Genomic DNA, 23,772 nt, shown 5'->3' on the forward strand with positions numbered 1-23,772 from the left:
TTCCCTCCCACACTCCAAAGATGTGCGGGTTGATTTGCCATTTACCCTTCGTGTCAGGGTGACCAGCAGGGTAAAAAGCTGAGGCTACGGGATTAGGGCACGAGTGGGATTGGTGACAGTGCAGGCTAGATGGGCCAAATGGTCTCCTTCTGCCCTGTAGGAATTCTATTCTATGATTCTAAAGCATTTATTTTTATGCATTCATGAGGATAAATGCGAGAATATCAAATTTCAAGCAACCACAACCACTTATACTGCTGATTGGGAACAACATCAGTGGCTGCGAGGGCAGAAGTTATTAAAATGAAAATGCTCCATACATTTTGTATTTGTTTTGAAAAAGAGTTATGCTTTTTCCCGAATCAAGAGGAGAAATTGGGTTTATATTTTAAATTTCAAGTAGGCAGGCTAAAGGAGACCAGTTATGTATCGTACGGATCCTTTGGATCACTTTTCTAATGTGAGGGATGTCCTTTGCAGGGTACTAATCCCAGCTCTCCAGGACAGCAAAAAGCTCAAAACCAGATGGGATCACTAATCTTTGTACTGCGTCTGTATCAAATTGATTGAGTGGCAAGTCTGACAGAAATGGATACAAGGGGTGGGATTTTCCAGCCCTTTCCACTGGCAGGATCTTCCAGTCCTTCCCACAGGCAGGATCTTCCAGTCCCCTGCATTGGCAATGCTCCCCCTCTCCCTGATGGCAGGATAAGCAAGCTACACAAAATGCCAATGCCATCAATGGGACCAGAAGCTCCCACTGGCAGTCAACGGCGGACCACCTTCACTGCTGGAAAATACTGTCCAATGTCTTGTACCCCCCCACAAGCGTCATTCCCCAAAACCCCTCACCCACTACAACACACTACCCCCACAATCACTTGCATTTATAGAACACTTTTAATGTGTTCAAGCAAGGGGAGGTGATGGCTAAGTGGTATCATCACTAGACTATTAATCCAGAAACTCAGCTAATGTTCTGGGGACCCAGGTTCGAATCCCACCACGGCAGAGGGTGGAATTTGAATTCAGTAAAGAATCTGGAATTAAGCATCTACTGATGATCATGAAACCATTGCCAATTGTCAGAAAAACCCATCTGGTTCACTAATGTCCTTTAGGGAAGGAAATCTGCCATTCTTAGCTGGGCTGGTCTAAAGTGACTCCAGAGCCACAATGGGCTGAATGGCCTCTTTCTGCACTGCAGGGATTCTATGGATTGAAGGCAGGTTGAGATTCCTGAGGGACAATGCTGGGAAGCCCTTTTGCCTGCATTAGGACATGCTTACTAAAAGATCATCTCACTGGAATTAATTTTCTCTTGCTAATTGAGTTCCTTGCCAGTGAGAAATTAGAACATTCACTTATATGACTGCACAGAAGTGGTGTGCATCTGGTGAGGTAGACCCCTGCCATAATTCTATAGCTGCAATGTCTTTGGGAAGTATTTTTTAATTCGTTCATGAGATTTGGGTATCATTGGCTGGGCTGGCACCTATTGCCCATCCCTGAGGACATTTAAGAGTAAAGAACGATTATAAATTGAGAGAGAGGAATGTGCAATAAGATCTGGGTAGCTTTCGTACACCAGTCATTGAAAGTAAACATGCAGATACAGCAGGCGATAAAGAAAGCAAAAGGTACACTGACCTTTATAGCAAGAGGATTTACATATAGAAGAAGGGATGTCATGCTGCATTTATACAGGGTCTTGGTGAGACCACACCTGGAATATTGTGTGCAGTTCTGGCTTACTTATCTGAGGAAAGATGTTCTTGCAATAGAGGGGGTGCAGCAAACGTTTCCCAGACTGATCTCTGGGATGGTGGGACTAAAGTATGAGGAAAGATTGAGTTCATTGGGATTGTTTTCGCTGGAGTTCAGAAGAACGAGGGGGAATTTCATAGAAGTCTATAAAATTCTAACAGGACTGTACAGGGTAGGTGCAGGAAGGATGTTCCCGATGGTGGGAGTGTCCAGGACCAGGAACCCTGTCTAAGGATATAGGGTAAACATTTTAGGGCTGAGATGAGGAGAAATTTCTTCACCAAGAGAGCAGTAAGCCTGTGGAAATCACCACCACAGAAAGCAATTGAGGCCAAAACAAAAGTTTTCAAGAAAGAGTTAGATATAGCTCTTTGGATGAAGGGGATCATAGGCTATGGGGAAAGACAGGGTCGGGCTATTGAGTTAGATGATCAGCCTTGATCGTAATGAGTGACAGGATCTAAGCGTTCCTGTTTCTAATTTCTACGCTTCTAATCACATTGCTGTGGATCTGGAGTCACATGTTAGTCAGGCCAGCTAAGGACGACAGATTTCCTTCTCTAAAGGATGTTGATGAACCAGATGGCTTTTTACAACAATTAACAATGGTTTCATGGTCATCATTAGACTTTTAAATGCAGATTTTTATTGAATTCAAATTTCACTATCTGCCAATGCGGGATTCGAACCTGGGTCCCCCAGAGCATTCCCTGGGTCTCTGGATTACTAGTCCAACACTGCACCACTGCCTCCCCGGCAACGCCAGCCTCTGCTCCACACCCAGTGGTAGCAGCACAACTTGTGCGGAGGAAGATCAAGAAAGGGAGGAAGGGCTAGCCAGGAGCAGGCAAAGGCGGAAGGACAAGTGCAGGCTGTCAGGTTGCCCTTCAAATATGGCAGGCAGACCTTTGAGTCCCATTGAGGTAATGGTAAGGGTACCGACTTCCAGCCTGCCCCCACTCATCAACCGAACAGCGCAACATCACATACAGCCAGCCGGCAACACCCCCCCATCCCCCCCCCAAATACCAAGCACAGAAATCAATCCCAATTCCACACCCACCACGGGACCTGGACTCCAGAATGGAAGGTTCCAGACCCAGTATTTGCTGCCTTTCAGTGTATTGGAAACATTTCGTCACATTTGGGTCTTGTGAGATTCTTTCATCATCTGAGCATTGCTCTTTAACCATGTCGTAATTAATTCAATTCAAAACAGGACAACATTTTCAAGAACTGGGATTGACCATATGGTCAGTCAGTTCCTTAGCAATTCCCCAAATACATCTAGAAATATCGACAAATGATTTGTGTAATAATGGCTCTCTCAGTCATATCCAGGAACAAAAATTACTTCCCAATTCAAAGGAGTTTGATGTGAAACAGACCCTACACAGTATTACAACTGGAACTGTGTGAGATCTCGATTACTGCAATTATGCCGATAAGAATCCTTGAATAAAACAGATTTGGTTCCATCTTGTAGACATTTCCTTCTCTTTAAAAGGATTCTAATTTGATATTGATACGAGTAAATTCTCAAAGCAAAGACAACACACCAACACCTATTCTGAAACCATTGCTTTGAAGATCCCATCAACCTCCCAGCTAACCCACAACATCCAAAATGGGCAGCACAGTGTCACAGTGGTTAGCATTGCTGCCTCACGGCGCCAGGGACCCAGGTTCGATTCCTGCCTCGGATGTCTGTGTGTTGAGATGGGACATTCTCCCCATGTCTGCATGGGTTTCCTCCAGATCCTCCCACAGTCCGAAGATGTGCAGGTTAGGTTGATCGGCCGTGCTAAATTGCCCTTAACGTCAGAGGGATTGGCAGGGTAAATATGTGGAGTTACAGGAATAGGGCCTAGTTGAGATTGCTGTCGCTGCAGTCTCGATGGACCGAACAGCCTCCTTCTGCACTGTAAGGATTCTATGATTCTGAGAAACCACGTCTCGATCCCAATTGATTTCACGATATCACTGACTGATGGTCTCAACAGGACAAGGATCTGCTGTGTCCCAGGGTCAGCAAGTGCACCATGCTCCAATGCCCTGTGCAACCAACAGTAACATGTGTTGTGCCAACATTGCCAAGCAGATGAGAGACCGAGAGTCTCACAGTTGAATACCCCCAGCAGTATCACTGCAGGATAAACACTGCTTTCTTACTGATAGAGCACTGCTCCAGACTGACAGTGTTCAGAAAATGATGTTGTCTTTAAAGTATGTATTTATTCACATAAAGGAACAGCCTACTTCTCAATGTTCCCACTGACAATTTGAATTCTCTTTTCACATTTCCACTACTCTGTGAAGCATCAATTCTAACCCTTCATTCCAGTGTACTCTGAATGGGCTTCACACGGCTCAGCCAACACCACGGATAACCCAGCCCAAGAATAAACATATTTACACTTTGTTTTGATTCGTTTATGGGATCTGGACATCAGTGGCAAGGCTTAATACCCTTGAACAGCAAGGCTAGGCCAATCGGGGGGGGATTTTGAAGGTATCCAGGTTTCTGGATTGCTAGCTCAGTGACAATATCACTGGGCCACTGCCTTCCCTTAAATGTACCAGACAAGCGCCAAGCAATTACCATCTGTAGCACGAGAGAATCGAACCATCCCCCCTTGGCATTCAATAGCAATGCCTTCACTCAATCCCCCACTATCAAAATACTGGGGGTTACCTTTGACCAAAAGCTGAACTAAAACAGCCAGATAAATGCTGCAGCTACAACAGCAGGTCAGAGGCGAGGAATTTTGTGGTGAACAGCTCACCTCCTGACTTCCCAATGCCTGTCCATCATCTACAAGTCACAAAGCAGGAGTGTGATGGAATAGTCTCCCCTTCCCCTTGTTGAGTGCAGCTCCAACAGCACTCGAAACTCGACACCATCCAGGATAAAGCAGCCCGCTTGACTGGCACCGCATCCACACTCACCCCCTCCAACACCAACACACAGTGGTAGCAGTGTGCACCACCTAGAAGATGCAGTGCAGGAACTCACCGAGGTTCCTTAGGCAGCACCTTCCAAACCCCCGACAAGGACAAGGTAGAAGGACAAGGGAAAGGGCAGCAGGCACATGAGAACACCACTACCTGCAAGTTCCCCGCCATCTCACCATTCTAACTTGGATATAAATTGCCTTTCCTTCACTGTCTCTGTGTCAAAATCCTAGAACTCACACCCCAAAAGTACTGAGCGTACCGGCACCACATGAGCTACAGCGGTTCAAAAAAGCTTACCATCACCTTTTCAAAGGCAATTAGGGATTTTTTTTTAATTCGTTTGTGGGACATGGGCATCTAATGATCTTACCACTAGGCCATTGCCTCCCCGTGAATCAGTCTTAAGAGAAAGGTGAACACCAGTCTGAAGGGAGAGCGTCGGGCCCATACCCAGCTGTCGCTGGCAGTGGAAAGCCCAGGCGGAGGGGGATGTACCCGCGAGGAGTAGGCAGGCTGCTGTGGTGACTCCGGAAGTCCAGGGCAAGCCTAGGTGGAGCCGCCCGCCGCAGCTGCAAATCTTGGTAGCAGCAAAAAAATTAGGGATGGGCAATAAATGCCAGCCTACCCAGATCCCATGAATGAATTTTTAAAGATTGGACACCATGGAGAAAAGTACTTTTAGATTACATCAGAATTAAGCAGGTTAATATATTCTTGTACTTATTTGGTGAATTTGCCAATAAGGTAATCCTAAGGCAAGGTATAGATGAATTCTCAATATTTGATCAGGTATTAAAAATTTATGACAAATATTTGAACCTCCGAGTTGTGGTGAGCACAGACCTTAGAAAGGTCTAGAACAACCGAATGAAGCGAGGGTAAAGGAGGCAAAGCCCCATTAAAACACAGATGGGTGTAGACCATGTCAACACAGTGAAGTGAATGAGCTAAAGGGTTCAGTGCAGAGGGAAGGGGCTGAGAAACAGCCAAAAGGCTTAAGTGTGGAACTTTTGGAGGATGCAGATGCAGTACCCAAAGTGCAACAGCAAGTGGCAGCCTAGAGCGAGCAGGTGGCTGTGAACGAAGGGAAGTTAAAACAACAAAACCTGCAAAAGGAAAATGAAACAACTCCACAGGGAAATGCTGATCTCGGAGCTCAATTGGAAGACTTGAAACGCAAGGTTCAGGTTGAGCGTGTACCTTTGAAAATGTACAATAAGCTGAAGTCTTCTGTTCTAAGATCTGACTAAACATATTTCTGAGCTGCCATGTAGGTACAAGGAGGAAACCAAAAGGTTGAGAAAGAATACAAATGAGCAAAATCCTGCATTGTGCACAGAATTCAGCATTTAGCTCCAGGAAAGCACAAGAAAGAAAATAATAATTCCATTGTTCATACATTCATAAGATATCGGAGCAGATTTAGGCCATACGGCCCGTCGAGTCTGCTCCATCATTCAATCATGGCTCAGATCCCCATTTTCCTGCCTTCTCCCCATAACCCTTCAATCCACCAATTAAAAATCTGACTAACTCCTCTTTAAATTTACTCACTGTCCCAGCAACCAACACACTTCGGGGTAGCAAATTTCACAGATCCACAACCCTTTGGGAGAAGTCGTTTCTCCTCAGCTCTGTTTTAAATTTGCTATCCCTCGTTCTAGAACGCCCCACCAGCGAAGTATCCGCTCCATGTCTACTTTATCCATATCTTTTATAATCTTGTATATTCCAATTTGATCTCCCCCTCATTCTTCCAAATTTCAGACAGTATCGGCCTAAACTGCTCAATCTCTCTTCATATAACAAACCCCTCATCTCTGGAAACAATCCAGTGAACCTCCTCTGAACTGCCTCCAATGCTTCAAATAAGGGGACCAAAACTGTGCACAATACCGTAGGTGTGGTCTCACCAATGTCTTGTATAGTTGCAATAATACTTTTTTACCTTTATATTCTTATCCTTTAGCTATAAATGCCAACATTCCATTCATTTTCTTTATTATCTGCTGTACCTGCATGCTAGTTTTCTGTGACTCATGAATGAGGACACCCAGATCCCTCTATACTGGGCAAATCAAAAAGGGAGTTTAAAGAACTCAACATGTTGAAAATGTAATCAAAGAAACTGCTGCCTTGAAAGGCTCAATGAAGAATCAATACGTGCCCCTGGAAAATTATGAGACATTAATAAAAGCACTGAATACGACCTTCATAAAAAGCTATGTTGGAACTATCAGTAGCGAGAATGCTGTTTACTGAAGCGCAGAGTGTGATGGCAAAAGCTGAACAAGAAAATAAACAGCTGAAGAACAGCTAATTGTCTTCATGTTCAAATGTGAAAAGAGTACCTAGAGAAAGACTACCTTGAATGGCAGAATGAAGAACAGCAGAACATAGTTAAGGGGACTGTTGAATTATGAGAAAACTTGAGAAGAAAACAATTGAACTTCGCAAAGAAAAAGGAAACATACTGAATGAGCTTCAAGGGTCCCTCAGTTTGCAATTTATTTCTCTGGAAAATTATTAAGAGAAGCAAAATGAATTTAGTGGCACTCTAAAAGAATTGAAGAATCAGTTGGCAGAGAAGGCTCAGCAATGTTCAATATTCCAGGAGAAAGGCAAGAGGTAAAAGAAAGAGATGGCAGAGCTGAAGAAACTGGATGCGAAAGCTGGGATCCGCCAGAAAATAGATCCCTTTCTCTTAAGTTCCGCTGCTTGAAAGTAGATCGTTCTCTGGAAAATTCTTTTTTGCGAGTCAGAAGGCAGGTGTCTGTCTGGATCTCTGTCTAGAGATGTCAGAAAGCTGGAAATCTGGCATCCACATGAGCATATGTTTGTGGTGCTAACTAGTTCTATGAGAATATTACTTAAATTGAAACTATAGAGGTAGCTACCTGTTATGAATTATAACTTGTCATGTTTAAGTATTTAAATTGGTAAAAGTTATGCTAAGTCTTTTTGTTACATTCTTAATGTGTTCGCAAATAAAGTTTGTTTCAATGAAACCTTCCTTGTGGATAAATGGAATCATACCTGGGGTGGAACATCTCACGCTCACCATGATTTCAAAATTGGAAAACATTGGGGTTTTGGCTAACTTCATAATGTTTCTTGGAGTTTCTGATCTGGTCTCCAACACAGGTGAAGTTGTTAAGCTTGTACAAGGGTTCCACAAAAAAACTCCAAAAACAGAGAGAACTGAACTCACCAGAGTAATTGCTGAGCTGAGTGAAAAGATTAATAACTTGAAAAGGAAGCAGAATAAAGAAATGTTTGACTAAAATTGTGAAGCAAGTGGAAATGAAGGTTCCATTGTATGGAATGTCAACTTTCCATGGCGGATCCCACGGAAGACGAAAAGCAAAGTGAATAATCAGAGTGAACATTCCCTCGGGAAGGAATGGGATTCTTCTGGAAGGAGTGGAATAAGCCCATGGTATTCAATCAAAGGCAACGATGGTCAACAAAGAAAATTATAACACGAACCAGTGCAAGAAGTGAAGCAGATGTTGAAACTTGAGTATTTGGCAACACCAAGTATGACAATTTCAACTCCAAAGCAACAAAGTTAGCCCAGAGCAACTGAGACTATCACTCCTCCCAGTGAAGAGAATGAGAGCTGGGAGAGTTATCAAGCCTCCAAACCACTTGAAGTTAGAGACTTGGGAGTGGAGAAGTATTATATTGTAAACATATTTAAATGTGGACTTGGGGGAGGGGGGCAGGTGTCATATTAAATATTGTAAATGTATTTGATTATGGATTTAGGGGGTGATGTTAAAGACTGTTCGGGTAAGTAAGGGTTAATGCTTGTCTGGGGAGACAGTGCTGCCCACATAATGATGAAGAGAGGCACATGATGGTAGACTGCGTGTAATCTGAGAGCAGTTGACATGAAAAGACCAGCCAGACAGGGCAATATTTAGAGATATGGATACAGTTGTATGTTAACAACAAACAGTTTATGTTCTACCGCACCAGCCTCCAGACCTCGAACTGAGGCACTAAACAACATTTCTGCAACTACTTTTAAATAAAGATGTCAGTAAGACGGCTTTTCCACAATGACCATCTTTTTGCTGTGAAATTGTTGGGAGATAAATGATCTAAGGATTATACATCAACATAGCGATTAGCCCCAGTCTGTTGGTAGTATTACCCATGGCAACTAATAACCTCGGGATGGAATCTAATGTACTGCTGTTATCTACTAAACATGGGAACACTTGACCTAATTGGTTTTAACTCAATTCTCTAAACCTTGTCCATTGATTCAGTCAAATACAGCAGTAAACCATGTAAATACAGGCTTGAAAATACTCAGCTTCCAAGCTGCTTTACACTTCAGAGAGCGATCACTGAGCAAGTGCCAGGCATCAAACAGTGGACTGGTGTCAGAAAGCTTTCACTAACAAAGACTCGATCTCCTGAAGTGTAAAATTGCTCGCTGCCTCTTGAAACCCTACCCCATTCACATGCAAAATGGGAGAAAAGGCAGCAATTATTAATACCAATGGTTGCATTTCCTTTTACAAATCTCTGCGCCCGTACCCTGCTGATCATTTATCTGTAATAAACAGTTGCTGCAACATTGAGCTGCTGATGACTGCTTTTAATCATCAGCCTTACTTTGAAGGTCGTGGTGTTGTCAGAGATGCTGTGTACGTGAGTATGTCAGTCTGTCTTCTCCCTGAAGCACGGAGCTGAAAGAAATCACCACTCAAGACTAAAAGGAAGTGTGCAGGAAACTTGATCATACAAAGAAATCTCTCTGAATCTTGTACATTTTGCAAGGATATTTTGGCCCTGGAGGGAGTGCAGAGGAGGTTTACTCGGCTGATACCGGAGTTGAGGGGGTTGAGCTATGAGGAGAGCCTGAATAAACTAGGCTTGTACTCGTTAGAGTTTAGAAGAATGAGGGGAGATCTCATTGAGACGTATAAGATGATGAATGGGATGGATAGGATAGAGGTGGAGAGACTCTTCCCACTCAGAAAAGACAGTAGGACTAGGGGGCACAGCCTCAAGATAAAGGGGAGGCGGTTTAGAACGGAGTTGAGGAGGAACTTCTTCACTCAAAGGGTGGTGAATCTCTGGAATTCTCTGCCCGTTGAAGTGGTGGAGGCTGCCTCGCTAAATATTTTTAAGAAGCGGGTTGATGGGTTCTTGATAAGAGAGGGGATTAAGGGTTATGGGGAGAGGGCGGGAAAGTGGAACTGAGCCACGACAGATCAGCCATGATCTTATTGAATGGCGGGGCAGGCTCGAAGGGCTAGATGGCCTACTCCTGCTCCTATTTCTTATGTTCTTATGAGTAATGCTCGGATTACTACAGAACACAAAATGGCACTGGTATCCAAAGAACACGTGTGCATCTCTCTCTGTCTTGGTGTCCGCGTATGACTCTCCCTGTTGCTCGCTCTTCTTGTCTCTCACTCAGTGTGTGTGGGGGTGTGTGTGTGTGTGTGTGTGTGTGTGTGTGTGTGTGTGTGTGTGTGTGTGTGTGTGTGTCTTTTATCTCTCCCACTCTCTCTAGCACCATCTCTCTCTGCCCTTGTGTATGTGCACCCACCTTACAAACAGAGCTCAATGTCAGTGCAGGCAAGGAAGGCTGAATGGCCTCCTTCTGTGCTGACATATTTATGCAGGTCCATGTGAGTGTTCCCAGGACAGGAACCTGCACGCATTCAGTCTTTCAGCACTTTTTTATCCCAGGCTTGTCTGGCCCACTCTGTACACTTGGCTTTCAAAGCAAGCCAAAAGATATTGGGACTACAATTTGGCTGGATTTTCCCAGGAATCTTGTTCTAACAGAGATTAACTTCCCGAAGCGATGAAATCCAAACCAAACAGGTTTGAAACAATCTGTTGCCGGATATTTGAAAGCCTTTCCTGGTGTGTTAGGGAGAAGGGGGTAGGTGAAAATCAGCACTAAATATTGAAGCAAGTGACTTGCTGATTCACACAGAAGGTAACAAGGCCAACTGATGGTTTCCAGAATTGCCAAATCCAGCAGTTTCTCCTTCTGGGCAACGTTATATTTCAATGAATAATTAGCCCATCAGTTCACGGATTTAATGCACTATAACAGGTTTTACGTTCCATAAGTGACTCAAAGCAACAGACACAGTGATGAACTATAATGCCCTTGTGCCTGAAGTCTGACTAATGAGAAAGAAAAATGATAAATGTGACCTTTACAGCCTTGAAAGGAAACATCTAAGTAGTAAACGTTGGAGATATCGGAAATTGTTAACGGCACAGATGATGAAAATTCTGAAGATTGAAGCAAGTTGTGTGAATCGGACAGGGGAAATTGAGCTGTTAGGAACCAGATCAGAAACTCCAAGCTACATTATGAAGTTAGCATAGACCCCCAACTGTTTTTGATTTTGGCATTAGTGAGGGCACAAGGTGTTTCACTCCAGGTATGATTCTATTGACCCACTAGGAAGCTTTTATTAAAACAAACTTTATTTAACAGCACAGTTAAAATATAACAAAAGAATTAGCATAACTTTTACCAATTAAAATACTTAAATGTGACAAGCTATAATTCTTAACTATTTCTATTAGCTCCAATTTAAGCAACACCCTCATACACATAAAACTCTCTTCAGAATCAGTTAGCAAAATACACAGGCTTATGTGAATTCTCACTCCTCTAGCCTTGTAACCCCTATGGACAGAGAAATAGAGAGACATCTATCTTCTGACTCTCAGATAGCAGACTCTAGGGGAAAACCTATCTCCACACAGCAGAACTTCAGTGAGCAAGAGTCAATCAATCAATAATAAAAAGGAATCATTACAAAGATTGGATTTACAGAAAGATCAGCAGGGGCAAAACACAGGAGAGCTTTAAAAACTAATTGGATGCTTTACAGGGAAGATTTAGGGTGCTTTTGCATGGCTATGAGCTAGATGGTCCCCTCATCATAATAATTTTGAGGAAAGCTTCATTTTTTGCAAGTCGATCTTAGTCTTTGATCAATATTAGAATTGCATCACAGAAACCCTACGGTGCAGAAGAGGCCATGCGGCTCACTGACTCTCTGACAGAGTACCTTATCCAGGCCCTCTCCCCCACCCTATCCCTATAACTCAATACATTTAGCACGGCCAATCCACCTAACCTGAACATCTTTCAGATCGTGGAAGGAAACAGGAGTACCCGGAGGAAAGCCACGCAGACACAGTGAGCACGTGTAAACACAGACAGTGACCTGAGGCCAGAATTGAACCCGGGTCCTTGACACCGTGAGGCAGCAGCACTACTCACTGTGCCTTGCAAAAGTTAAGACCGCATCAATTGAGGTGGAACATTTAATCAAGGCTCGTGACAGCCCGCTCGGGTGGGGATAGAAAAGATCCAGCTAACATTCTCCATTTCCCAACACTGTCAAAACACATTAACTGGCATTTATGTCATTGCTATTTAGAATAGCTCTGACTGACTGCCACATCTATCTACAAAACTGACTGCCTTTCAAAAATAATCTGTTAGAATTCACTGATCGGTATCAAAAATACCGTGTTAGTATTCAAAGCCGGCCTGCGTGCAATCCAGGCCAAAGTCTTATTCTTCAACAACACCAACAAAATAGAGATTTCCCATGATCAATTTTGGTTATTAAGATGGGATCTTGCTATTCATTAGTTGACAGTCATGTTTGCCAGCATAATTTGAGTGATGCTTCTAAATTATTTATTTGGATATTAATCCATTTTGGAATGACCCAAGGTTCTATTGTAGCATTTTGTAAATGTAAGTGGCATCAATGTGAGTTCTTCCCTCTCTACTTTTATTCTCTTCGTTAGCCCTCTCTTTCTCTTTTTCGAATTCTCTCCTCCTCCCCTCCTCTCAGCGATTCTGCGTTGTCGTATCTTTCTTTTACAACAATTCACAAGCGCGCTAGTTTCCATTTAGCTAAAAAGAAAGACGCAGCCTCCACTGTTTTCTGGGGAAGAGAATTCCACAGACTAACATCCTCAGAGATAACAAATTCTCCCAATCTGTCTGAAAAGGGAGAGCTCTTATTCTTAAAGCATGTTCCCCTAGATCTAATCTCACCCATGAGGTGGAATATCCTCCCAGAATCCACTCTATCAAGATTCCTCAGGATCTTTGTGTGTCATTAAGACTGTCTCTCATTCTTCTAAACCCGAATGGGTACAGGGCCCAATCTGTTCAGCTCTCTTTACAAGATATACCTTCTTTCTAGGTATAAGTCGAGTGAACCTCCTCTGAATTATTCCTAACATAACTGTATACTTTTACAAACAAGGAGACCAAAATTGGACACCCCATAGCCCAGGTGTGATCTCACCTGTACAGCAACAGTAAAACACCCCAAAATTTATATTCCAATACCCTTGCAATAATGCCAATATGCTATTTGCCTTCTTAATCACTTCATGCCTAACTATTTGTGATACATGTACCAGGACACACTGATACTAGCTGAAGTGACTTTCTGAAGAAAGGTCATAAATCGACAGATTAATTTTCTGTTCTTATTTCAGATTTCCAGCATTCACACTTATTTTGCCTTTGGAATAGCTAAACCTCAACTGTTTAAACACTTTCAGTAAAAGCATAACAGCTCCTTTCAGAGATATTTATCTTCACAAATTTAGATTTCATTCCCACAATCTAGCTGGGTAAAAATCAATAGCATTGCTGCTACCATAAATTAAGAATAAGTCAACAGCAATCTATTTAAGTCACAAGTCCAACCCAATGGGTTTATGGACAATAGGTTAAAAATTTTGAAAATTTAATTATTTTCAGTAGCTCATTACATACTGGGTAATGAGATTCAAATGATTCATAATACCATGATGTAAATGTGTTATGCAAGAGATCAAGAGGCCTCTGTCTTCCACATATAGAGCTGAGTGCAAGTCAACATAGGTTGATGGAACTAAATGGAAAAAAATGGAACGGTGATCTGGACTTTTTTTTAAAAGAAAGTGTGTGTACAACACATGGTTTATGTTAATGAGGCAATATTGAGTGAGAATGCGCTCATGTACAAGTGCGGGGCGTACACAGCCAGAGATGCGTCCAGAAGTCACTGTGCCATTGTACACAGCAGTTGGACATCTGCCCTTCTCCTCAGATGTAACTACAGAAGTTGACAAGACATCTAAAAGAATTAGATTTTTCGCTCACTTAAGGACTGTTATAAATAAATGTTCTCGGGCTTGTTATAATTTATTTCCATTCCATAATTCAGCACTCGAGACTTTCAGAAGCAAAATAATCATTTCATTCATGACGTAACCCACACATTTTTGGAAGCCATAAAAATGGTGCGTTCTCAAGAGTCTTAAACACCGTCAGAGCACAATGCTAAATATATTAAATGATGCAGCAGTGAAGCAACTAATCCAGTACAAAAATCGCACACTGTTTTACAGGGACATGGGACTGAATGAGCAAATTCACAGACCTGGCCATTTGCTTGTATGCCTCCTCAGCCACAGCAAAGATATGAGGGTCCATGTCTCCCATGTTTTGCCCACTGTAGGCATTGATGATGTCTTCTCCATAGATAGGTAGCTGCTCGTAAGGATTGATGGCCACCAGAACAATACCTGGGCAATAGAAAACAATCATAAGAAGAGTGCCACGTCAAAAGACTTTAAATCCTACTGTCACTATTTTCAGTTGCCACTCATGTTTCCCTCAATGCCACCAATGCATGCGCAGTGCAATTGGTCCATCATAGAAAACTCTAACCTCAGAATTACATAGGCTACACATTACAGATCCATTGAAGCTCAGGGAAAATGGTCTCTATTTTCAGAAGGACTAAGGAAAAGTAAATTCAATTTAATTTTTTATGTCTTGTTACAAGTGGGGTCGGCATTACCTCAGTGTAATATCAAACATGAAGAATCAAGCTCAAATGTCAAATTAAAACTTCAATTTTTATTTCAATACATATGCATACGTTCTACCAGGCCAGAGCATCAGAACTGCATTGTGGAGCCACTGATCCCCATTCAACAGCACAGCGGTGATTAGTAAGGCACATCATTAGAGCAAAGGCTTTTCAATCATAGTCAATGCTACCAACAATTTGCCCTTACGTACATTTCAAAACCTTGTCAGCAGTCTATCAACACAAACTATCTGCTTCCTAAACTCTCTCACCTCCTCCAAGTCACTCTTTAAAACCTACCTCTTTAATCTGATCAGCTGTCTCAATATCACTTTATTGGGCTCACTGTCAAAACCTGTCTGATAATCCACTTACAAGGCTCTTTGCAACATCTTACTATGGTACAAGTAAAATGTAGTACCATATTTACCAATCAAAGTCATTGCTATCCATACAGCTTCATTGGGAAGCAATTCCTTCTACAATAAAGCATAATTTCTGAGTCCAATAGCAAGAGTCTTATGACAAGGCTGTGGTGCAGTGGTATTGTCAGTGGGCTAGAAATCCAGAGACCCAGGTTATTATACTGGGGACCTGGGTTCAAATCCCACCACAGCAGATGGTGGGATTTGATTTCACTAAATAATCTGGAATTGAGAGTTTAATGATGACAATGAAACCATTTTCAATTGTCATAAAAACACATCTGGTTCACTCAGCTCCTTTGGAGAAGGAAATCTGTCTGGCCTGGCTACATGTGACACCAGATCCATAGCAACGTGGTTGATTCTTAAATGCTCTCAGTGATGGTTAATGCCCAGTCAACGACACATACATCCCATGAATAATAAAAAAATCTACATTCCCTTCTGCTTTCCCCAGCTTCTATTAACATCAGTGCAAGGCACGAAGGGTGAAGTTAGAATTTATTTTTTGGGCACAGGATTATTCAAACATGTCACATGTCTTTTGAAACAGAGATGGATTAAAAAGCTGCATTAACATACAGAGGGATCTAGGCATACAGGTCCACAGTTCCCTGAAAGTGACAACACAAGTGGATAAGGTGGTCAAGAAGGCGTAGGGCATGCTTGCCTTCATCAGTCGGGCATAGAGTATAAAAATTGGCAAGTCATGTTGCAGCTGTTTAGAAGTTAGGCCACATTTGTAATACTGCGTACTGCTCTGGTCACCAGAGGATGTGGAGGCTTTGGAGAGGGTACAGCAAAGATGTACCAGGATCTTGTCTGGTTTGGAGGGTATTAACTATGAGGAGACACTGGACAAACTTGGTTTGTTTTCACTTGAACGTCAGAAGCTGAGGGGTGACCTGATAGAAGTTTACAAAATTATGAGAGGCACAAATAGAATAGATGATCAGAGTCTTTCTCGGGGGAGAAATGTCAATTACTAGGAGACATGGGTTTAAGGTAAGAGGGGGAAAATTTAAAGGAGACATCAGAGGCAAGTTTTTTTTACACGGAGGATGGTAAGTGCCTGGAATGCACTGCAAAGGTGGTAGAAGCAGATAAAATAGCAAACTTTAAGAATCATCTTGACAGATATGTTGTGATATTAATGCATTTTTAAGATACTTTTTTTAAAAATCAAGTTCTCTGCAGTTTGTAAGCAGGTTTTTTATTGTTGCTGAGCTGTCTACTTAAAAGTCCTTTTATTGCTGCTCCAATGGTTTAAATGGGGTTTTGTTTACTTTTACTCTTCATGCAGTGTCTGGGATTCTATGACCTTTTGCGTTGTTAGGGAGAGGATTGATTGATGGGTCAGGTGACAGTAGTTCTTTCACTTTCAGTTTTGGGCTCCTGTTTTTTCAGGTGGTGTTTGGGCACCAGACTGAAAAGCAGTGTTTCTCCCTCTCTCCCAGGTATTGTAATTTCTGCTGGCTAGCTGAAAGCAGGCCTTCTTGCCTTCCTGGGGGGAGAATTTTGTCTCTTGCAGTGGTTTGCTGGCTGAAAGCTAGAGGCCAGTAGTGGCATTATTGCTACCTTGAGGGCTGCTGGAAGTTACAAGGCTGGAAAGTCAGCATTTCAATTCTCCAGCCAAAGGACTCAGTTCTAGCATCACATGGGCATTCGTATTTTCTGTGCTAAACCTGTGGCAAGGGTATATTTTAAGAAGATTTATTCAGTTGGGAACATTTCATATATTTGTCGAGGGTTGTACAATATTATGGTTTCTTTTTCTTCTTGTTTGTAATTGGTATAAGTTATTGCTATATATTAACTGTATTCTGAAATACATTTGTTTGATAAAAGCTCTCTAGTGGGTCATTTGAATTGTACCTGGAGTGAAAGATCGTGGCCGGAATTTTACTGGCACCAGGGTGAACAGAATTCTCCAGTGGCCTTGGGCAGGATTTTACGAGTCTTGCTTAAGCGAGGTTGTAAAATATCAGCACTCGCGTTTACTCTAGCCAAATTCAAATTGCAAGACGTATGATCCAGGGGGACATCATAAAACACTTTGGAGTTTTTGACCTGAATTACAACAATGTGAACAGGCAGGGAATAGAGGGATATGGACCACGTAGCGGCAAAAAGGTCTTTAGCTTAGAAAGGTGCCACGTGTCAGCATGGGCTTGGTGGGCCGAAGGGCCTGTTCACGTGCAGCACATTCTTAGTTTTTTGAAGCTCTTAAAAGGGCACAGAGGAAAAAGCAGAGAAACGGGCGGTAACTCCAACAGCTACACAGTATCAGCACAAGCATTATGGGCCAGATCCATGGTATGATTTCTACGGTCCTAAGTGACTCACCAATGTTTCATTGCCAACAGCTTCATTAAGATTGGGAGTTGATGTTGGTTTTGGTCTATAACAGAGGGAAGTGCCACTCCCTTTTGTTCTGTTGACCCTAAACAGATTCAGGTTATGCTCGACTTGGGTGCAAGAGTAATAGGATATTCCCAGGAAAACAACTGCTGCAAAATGATCCTTACTTTAGAAAAACAACCAGCCGTCTGTCAAAATAAATCAATGTGCCAAGGTCAGATAAATTGTGCACTAGTCATAAAGCAATTAGCTACACACCCAGCTGGAGGTGAATGGGTGGAATAAAACAGGGAGAAAGGAACATTTTGAAAATCAGAATAAATATTGACTTTCAAATTGGAATCGCTGATTTAATCACTCCCTCCCAGCAACAGAAGGGGTTGTGACAATAAACTTCCCAGTGAATGATGACAGATAGGTGGATTCCGTAGATTCCTTTACAGCTGAGGTTAGTAGAATCCATAGTGGTTAGCACTGCTGCCTCACAATGCCAGGGACCCAGGTTCAATTCCGGCCTTGGACGACCGTGTGGAGTTTGCACATTCTCCCCGTGTCTGCCTGGGTTTCCCCCCGCAGTACAAAGCTGTGCAGGTTAGGTGGATTGGCCGTGCTAAATTGCCCCTTAGTGTCCCAAAGAGTGTAAGTTAGAGGGATTTGCAGGGTAAGTATATGAGGTTACTGGGATGGGCCAAGGTGTTCTCTGGGAGAGTCAGTGCAGATTCGATGGGCTGAACTGCCTCCTCCTGCACTGCAGGGATTCTATGATATTGGCTGCAGCAAAATGATTTGCTGACAGTCAGTTGCAACTCAGTCTGAAATATTGACTTTGCAGATTGCCAAATGCGAGGGGAACTGTGATCAACACCCAGGCTTTCTCAAATAAATATCACGTCCCGAAAGCAATGTACCCGATGGCCAAAGTGAGAAGTCACACAATAGACTGAATGAGATTTCAGAGCAGCTCAACCATCTGTGATAAAAGCACAAGAGTCAACAATTTCACATCGTCATCGAGAGTGGATTCAGCAGGATTCCTTTAGAGTCAAATGAAAGGAAAATAGCGCAGCTGTCACTGAAGCTCCTGGGTGGTTGGCAACATGGCTGGGCACAGCACGGCAGTGCCAACTGGCACGCTGACACTGCCAGGTGAGCACAATCAGGTAGGGCATTAGGATAGTGCCATGGGGTGGGTCTGAAGGGGTGGCGAGGGTGCAGGGGGCTCCCTCTGGAAGAGGGGAATCTCAGAAAGGGGGGCTCAGGAAAGAAAATGATGTTGCAGGGGGATCATGTCAGGGTGGGAGGGGCTGGATCATGCTGGAGGGTGGGCGGGACGGAGGGCATGCCAGGAGGGGAAGGGGGGGGGGGAGGATCAAGCTGGGGGTGGGGGTGGGAGAGGGGAGATCATGCCAGGGGTGGGGGGGGGGTGGATCATGCTCTGGCGGGGGGAGGAAATCATGCCGGGTGGGGTGGGATGGGATCCTGCGGGGGAGGGTGTGGAATGGGGGATCCTGCCGGGGGTGGAGAGGGACTATGCCGGGGGGCGGAATCATGCCGGGGGAATGGAGAGGGGATCATGCCAGGGGTGAGATTATGATTGAGTCTTGTGGGCGGGGTGAGTTCTTGCCGGGGGGGGGGTCCATGCAGTATGGAGTCATGAAGGGGGACCCATTGTGAGGGCCCCACTGCCCTAATGCTGTCAATTGTCATTGGGGATCCATCCCTTCAATGTGGGGAGAGGGGGGATGAGTCCCGGATGTCCATGGGGGCAGTGAGAAGGGGTTCTTCAGTTTCACTTTGAGATTGGGATGCCCTTTAAGATCGGGACTCGATCTCGGAGAGGCTGGGCCTGCTGATATGTTTAGGGCCCGCCCCTTTCAAAACCAGAGCAAAAAATTCACTGCTCCCTGAAAAACGACTTCCATGTAGGAATGTTGTGATCCGATCCCGCCAGACATGGTCTCCTCACCCAATCCAACAATCCAACAGTCATTTTTGGGGATAATTCTGGCCTATATTTTTATATCTAAATGCTCCTGCTGCAGAAATCCTGTGGAAGGATCGTTCAGATCCACAGCATTAACATCGCTTTCTCTTCCCACAGATGCTGTCAGGCCTGCTGGGTACCGAGCAGCCTACACAGCGGAGATTGGAATCAAACCCTGAATACTCAGCAGGACTTTGTACAGGGGTAATGAGTGAAAATGGATTTATTCCACGTGTCAGCATGAATACAAACGCTGGCCAAACACACAGTGGCAGTGGATTGAGTTCTTTGGGAATCTTTACAATGGGAATGAAGTGATCGAGTTGCAGAGGCCAGCAGCAAGTGGCTGGCTAGTCCACCCCATCAGTGCGATTACTGGAACTCTCTCCTTAGTTTTAAGCTAAGTCATCAGTGAGGCCACTCCATAGCAACATACAATCCGCAGTTAAATCAAGACTTTTGAGGAAAGAGTGTTAAGATAAGGATTATCGACCCATTCCTATTGCTACACTGACAAAAAAAAAACAACGTAACTTATGACAAATGGCAGCAGAAGTCCAGGGTAACCTTTGTCCTGTGTCCAATTGATGTGGGTGGCACAGTGGTTATCACTGCTGCCTCACAGCACCAGGAACCCAGGTTTCATTCCCAGCTTGGGTCACTGTCTGTGCGGAGTTTGCACATTCTCCTTGTATCTGCACGGGTTTCCTCCAGGTTCTCCAGTTTCCTCCCATAGACCGAATGATGTGCTGGTTAAGGTGCATTGTAAGAAGTCTCACAGCACCAGGTTAAAGTCCAACAGGTCTATTTGGTAGTAAACCCCACTAGCTTTCGGGGATCTAGCCCTGAAAGCTAGTGGCATTTACTACTAAATAAACCTGTTGGACTTTAACCTGGCATCGTGAGACTTCTTACTGTGTTTACCCCAGTCCAACGCCGGCATCTCCACATCATAAGGTGCGTTGGCCATGCTAAATTCTCCCTCAGTGTACCTGAACAGGTGCCGGAGTGTGGCAATTGGGAGATTTTCACAGTAGCTCCATTGCAGTGTTAATGTCAGCCTACTTATGACACTAATACATAAACTTTAAACTTCTGATTATATTGCCTCATATTATCTTCTACCAAAGTTCGATCTCCCTATGATGGTAAAGAGAAATCATGCGATATTTACATCAACAGAATAACATATAAATACAATCGATTTATTGCTTCTAGGAGAGAACACAACAGCTTTGCTTCAACCATAGCAGGGCACGATGTCAGTGCCAGTCAGTGGACATTGCCTGATTACCCAAAGTAGAATCAGACGCAGTATTATGACCTAGTTCCAAACTTCCAGCTGCGAGCGTCAGATGCTGGAATCCAACACGGTTATAATGACAAGTTCGCTACAACTTACGTACAACTAGGTTAGCCATACCCACTGCAATTATAGGAGAACTATCGTAATTAAAATGAATTGGCTATCCTTTTATTGTGATCCATTGGTATTTCTCAGAGTGGGAGAGAGAGAGAAAGAGAGGTGGGGTAATTGAATTTTTTTTAAGACAGAGGTAGATAGATTATTAACTAACAAGGGAATCAAAGGATATCGAGGGGGTAAGCAGGACACTGCCAATGAGGCCATAACCAGATCAGCCATGATATTATTGAACAGCAGAGCAGGTTTGCAGGGCTGAATGACCCACTCCAAAACTTATTTTGTATGTTTCTACATTTGTATGTATGTGCCACCCAATATGAAATGGCTCACTGCTCGAGTGAATGTTATATGTGACCTCTAGTTTAAACTAACAAAAACAAGAACTTTTTTCAAAAAATTATTCATGGGAGAAAGGGTATCACTGGCTGGCCAGCATTTATTGCCCATCCCTAATTGCCCTTGAGCTGGGTGACTTGCTAGGCCATTTCAGAGAGCAATTGAGAGTCAACCACATTGCTGTGGTTCTGGAGTCACATGTAGGCCAGACCGGGTAAGGATGGCAGATTTCTTTCCCTAAAAGACATTAGTGATGGGTCTTTTCCAACAATGGTTTCGTGATCATCTGTAAAATTCTTAATTCTAGTTTTTTCTACTGAATTCAAATTCCACTATCTGCCGTGGCAGGATTCGAACCCAGGTCCTCAGAACATCAGTGAAGTTTCCCGATTAATAATCTAGCCATAATATCATTAGGCCATCACTGCCCCTTTACCAATGTTTAATCCACTCAAAAGAGTTTAAATTATCCTTTGGCTCCAAGTGACAAGGACAGAGCGATGTTCAGATAGTTCCTTACTTACCACAGTAAGTATAGATGAGTTTCGAATCCATGAAACGCACTTTGAGGTTGTGCAGAACCGCAGGCTCGTGGAGGTAACTGAGTGCTGTGAGATCATTTTCGCCCACGAGAATGTCAGGGTTCCGTAGAGGTGGAAGTTCCTTGGTTTGTGGATCAATTTTATATTGCGTCTCCTGGAAAAAAATATAATGAGGGTACAGGTCATTGTGTAGCTGTGAAGGTTGTGAAGGTGGGGATATCGTGTGTCAGTTAATCTTACTACCGGGCGAGATGTCTTGATGCTTCAACTGATGCTGTTACTTCAACTAGTGACACATTGGAGTTTTGTTTTGCCCCTCCTGTGAAGGGCCTTGGGAAGTTTTACCATGGTGGTGGTGCTCTACAAATGCAAGTTGTTGTTGTTAGACAAGTTAAGGCACAACAGAAATTGCCACAAATGGGCACTCTTGCCGAGTCAGTACACAGTAATATTCAAATAACCCCACAAAGTTAAAATAAAACACAAGCCAGAAAAAAACTTGCACCCATCACAAACCCGGGAAATTCCAGAATGCTTTCCAGCCAATGAAGTATTTTTGACTTGGGAGTCGCTCATGTAGCAGAGGAAACTTGGCAGCCAAATTGTACCAATGAGGTCCCACAAACAGCAATGTGAACATGACCAGACAGGCTGGTTCTCTCATGTTAATTGAAAAATAAATGTCGAGAACCCCTCTTTAAATAGTGCCATGCGATTCTTTACACTCCCCTGAAACAGCAGACTTAAATTCTCTTCAAAGGCAGTTACTCCAGCAATGCGGCACTCCCGCAGTAACTGTATTGGAGTGCCAGCCTAGTCTCCAAGTCTCTTGATCTATTATTGTCATATGTATTGGTACGCAGTGAAAAGTATTGTATCTTGCACGCTATACAGACAAAGCATACTGCTCATGGAGTACATAATGGCAAAGGAAAGGAGACGGCGCAGAATACAGTGTTACATTTGCAGCTCAGGTACGGAGAAAGATCAGCTTAATATAAGGCTGGTCCATTCAAAGGTTTGATGGCAGTAACAAAGAAGCTGTTTTTGAGACAGTTGGTTGATGATCTTACACTTCTGTATCTTTTTCCCGACAGAAGAAAGTTGAAGAGAATGTGTCTGGGTTGTGTGGGGCTGTTGATTACGCTGGTTGCTTTTCCGAGTCAGCAGGACGTGTAGACGGAGTCAATGGATGGGAGATTGGATTTGATGATGGACTGGGCTACGTTCAGAACCCTTTATAAGTTCTTGTAGTCTTGGTCAGAGCAGGGGCAATACCAGGCTGTGATACATCCAGAAAGGGTGGCTTTCTATGGTGCATCTGTAAAAATTGGTGAGATTTATGGTGGACATGCCAAATTTCCTTAGCCTCCTGAGAACATAGAGGCATTGGAGGCTTTCTTAACAATAGCATCAGCGTGGAGAGACCAGTGACCTGGACACCAAGAAACCTGAAGCTTTCAACTATTTCCACATCACCCCCGTTGATGTAGACAGGGGCATGTCCCCCATGGACTTGAAGCCTTACCGGGGGGGCAAGAGAGCTACTCACTGAGCCAAGAGCATAAAAGTTAACAAAGTCAGAAATCAGCTGATATGTCATCCTCTTAATCCTTCCTTCCCCACCCCCCTCATCAAATTACCAAAGAAAGAAATAAACTATTATGAATCTATATTTGGAGCAGTGGGGGGAGAAAAGGTTATTGTCCTCACTGCCAATTTTTAAATCATATTTATAGTTCACTGAGATTTCTACTAAATTGCATTTCATTTTCTGTCCTGATATCAACAGTGTTCAATGGCAGTGCTAGATGTGACTGAGCTTACACAGTAACTTCATTGCAGTGTTAATGTAAACCTTACTTGTGACTAATAAATAAACTTTAAGCTTAAAGCATAACATGATTTGGAAAAATGAAGGCTCGGGAGAATAACACACCTTCCTCAGCCAGACAGAGTTCGCACATGTTCTCACATGCCACAGGTTCACTTGGGGACAAAGGTACATTGGAACAGAAAGGTTTGTGCGAGGAGGAATTGTTGGACCAAACGTAGGGAGAAAGTTCCATTTGTCGTG

General features: G+C 43.4%; 1 protein-coding gene across 5 annotated transcripts in view; it reads right to left on the reverse strand.

The window, feature by feature from the left end:
* Positions 1–23,772, reverse strand: part of myo5aa (myosin VAa) — a 204,534-nt gene that overhangs the window by 107,177 nt on the left and 73,585 nt on the right. For all 5 annotated transcript variants that reach the window (XM_080214230.1, XM_080214233.1, XM_080214232.1 and 2 more), the window contains 2 exons: positions 21,678–21,849; positions 14,187–14,331 (listed from right to left, as the gene is read on the reverse strand). In XM_080214230.1, coding sequence (XP_080070356.1) covers positions 14,187–14,331; positions 21,678–21,849 — 317 coding nt within the window. The remainder of the gene's footprint in view (positions 1–14,186; positions 14,332–21,677; positions 21,850–23,772) is intronic.

This window comes from Carcharhinus amblyrhynchos, chromosome 28 (genome assembly GCF_965287045.1).
Source record: "Carcharhinus amblyrhynchos chromosome 28, sCarAmb.v2.hapA, whole genome shotgun sequence".
Lineage (NCBI taxonomy): Eukaryota > Metazoa > Chordata > Chondrichthyes > Carcharhiniformes > Carcharhinidae > Carcharhinus > Carcharhinus amblyrhynchos.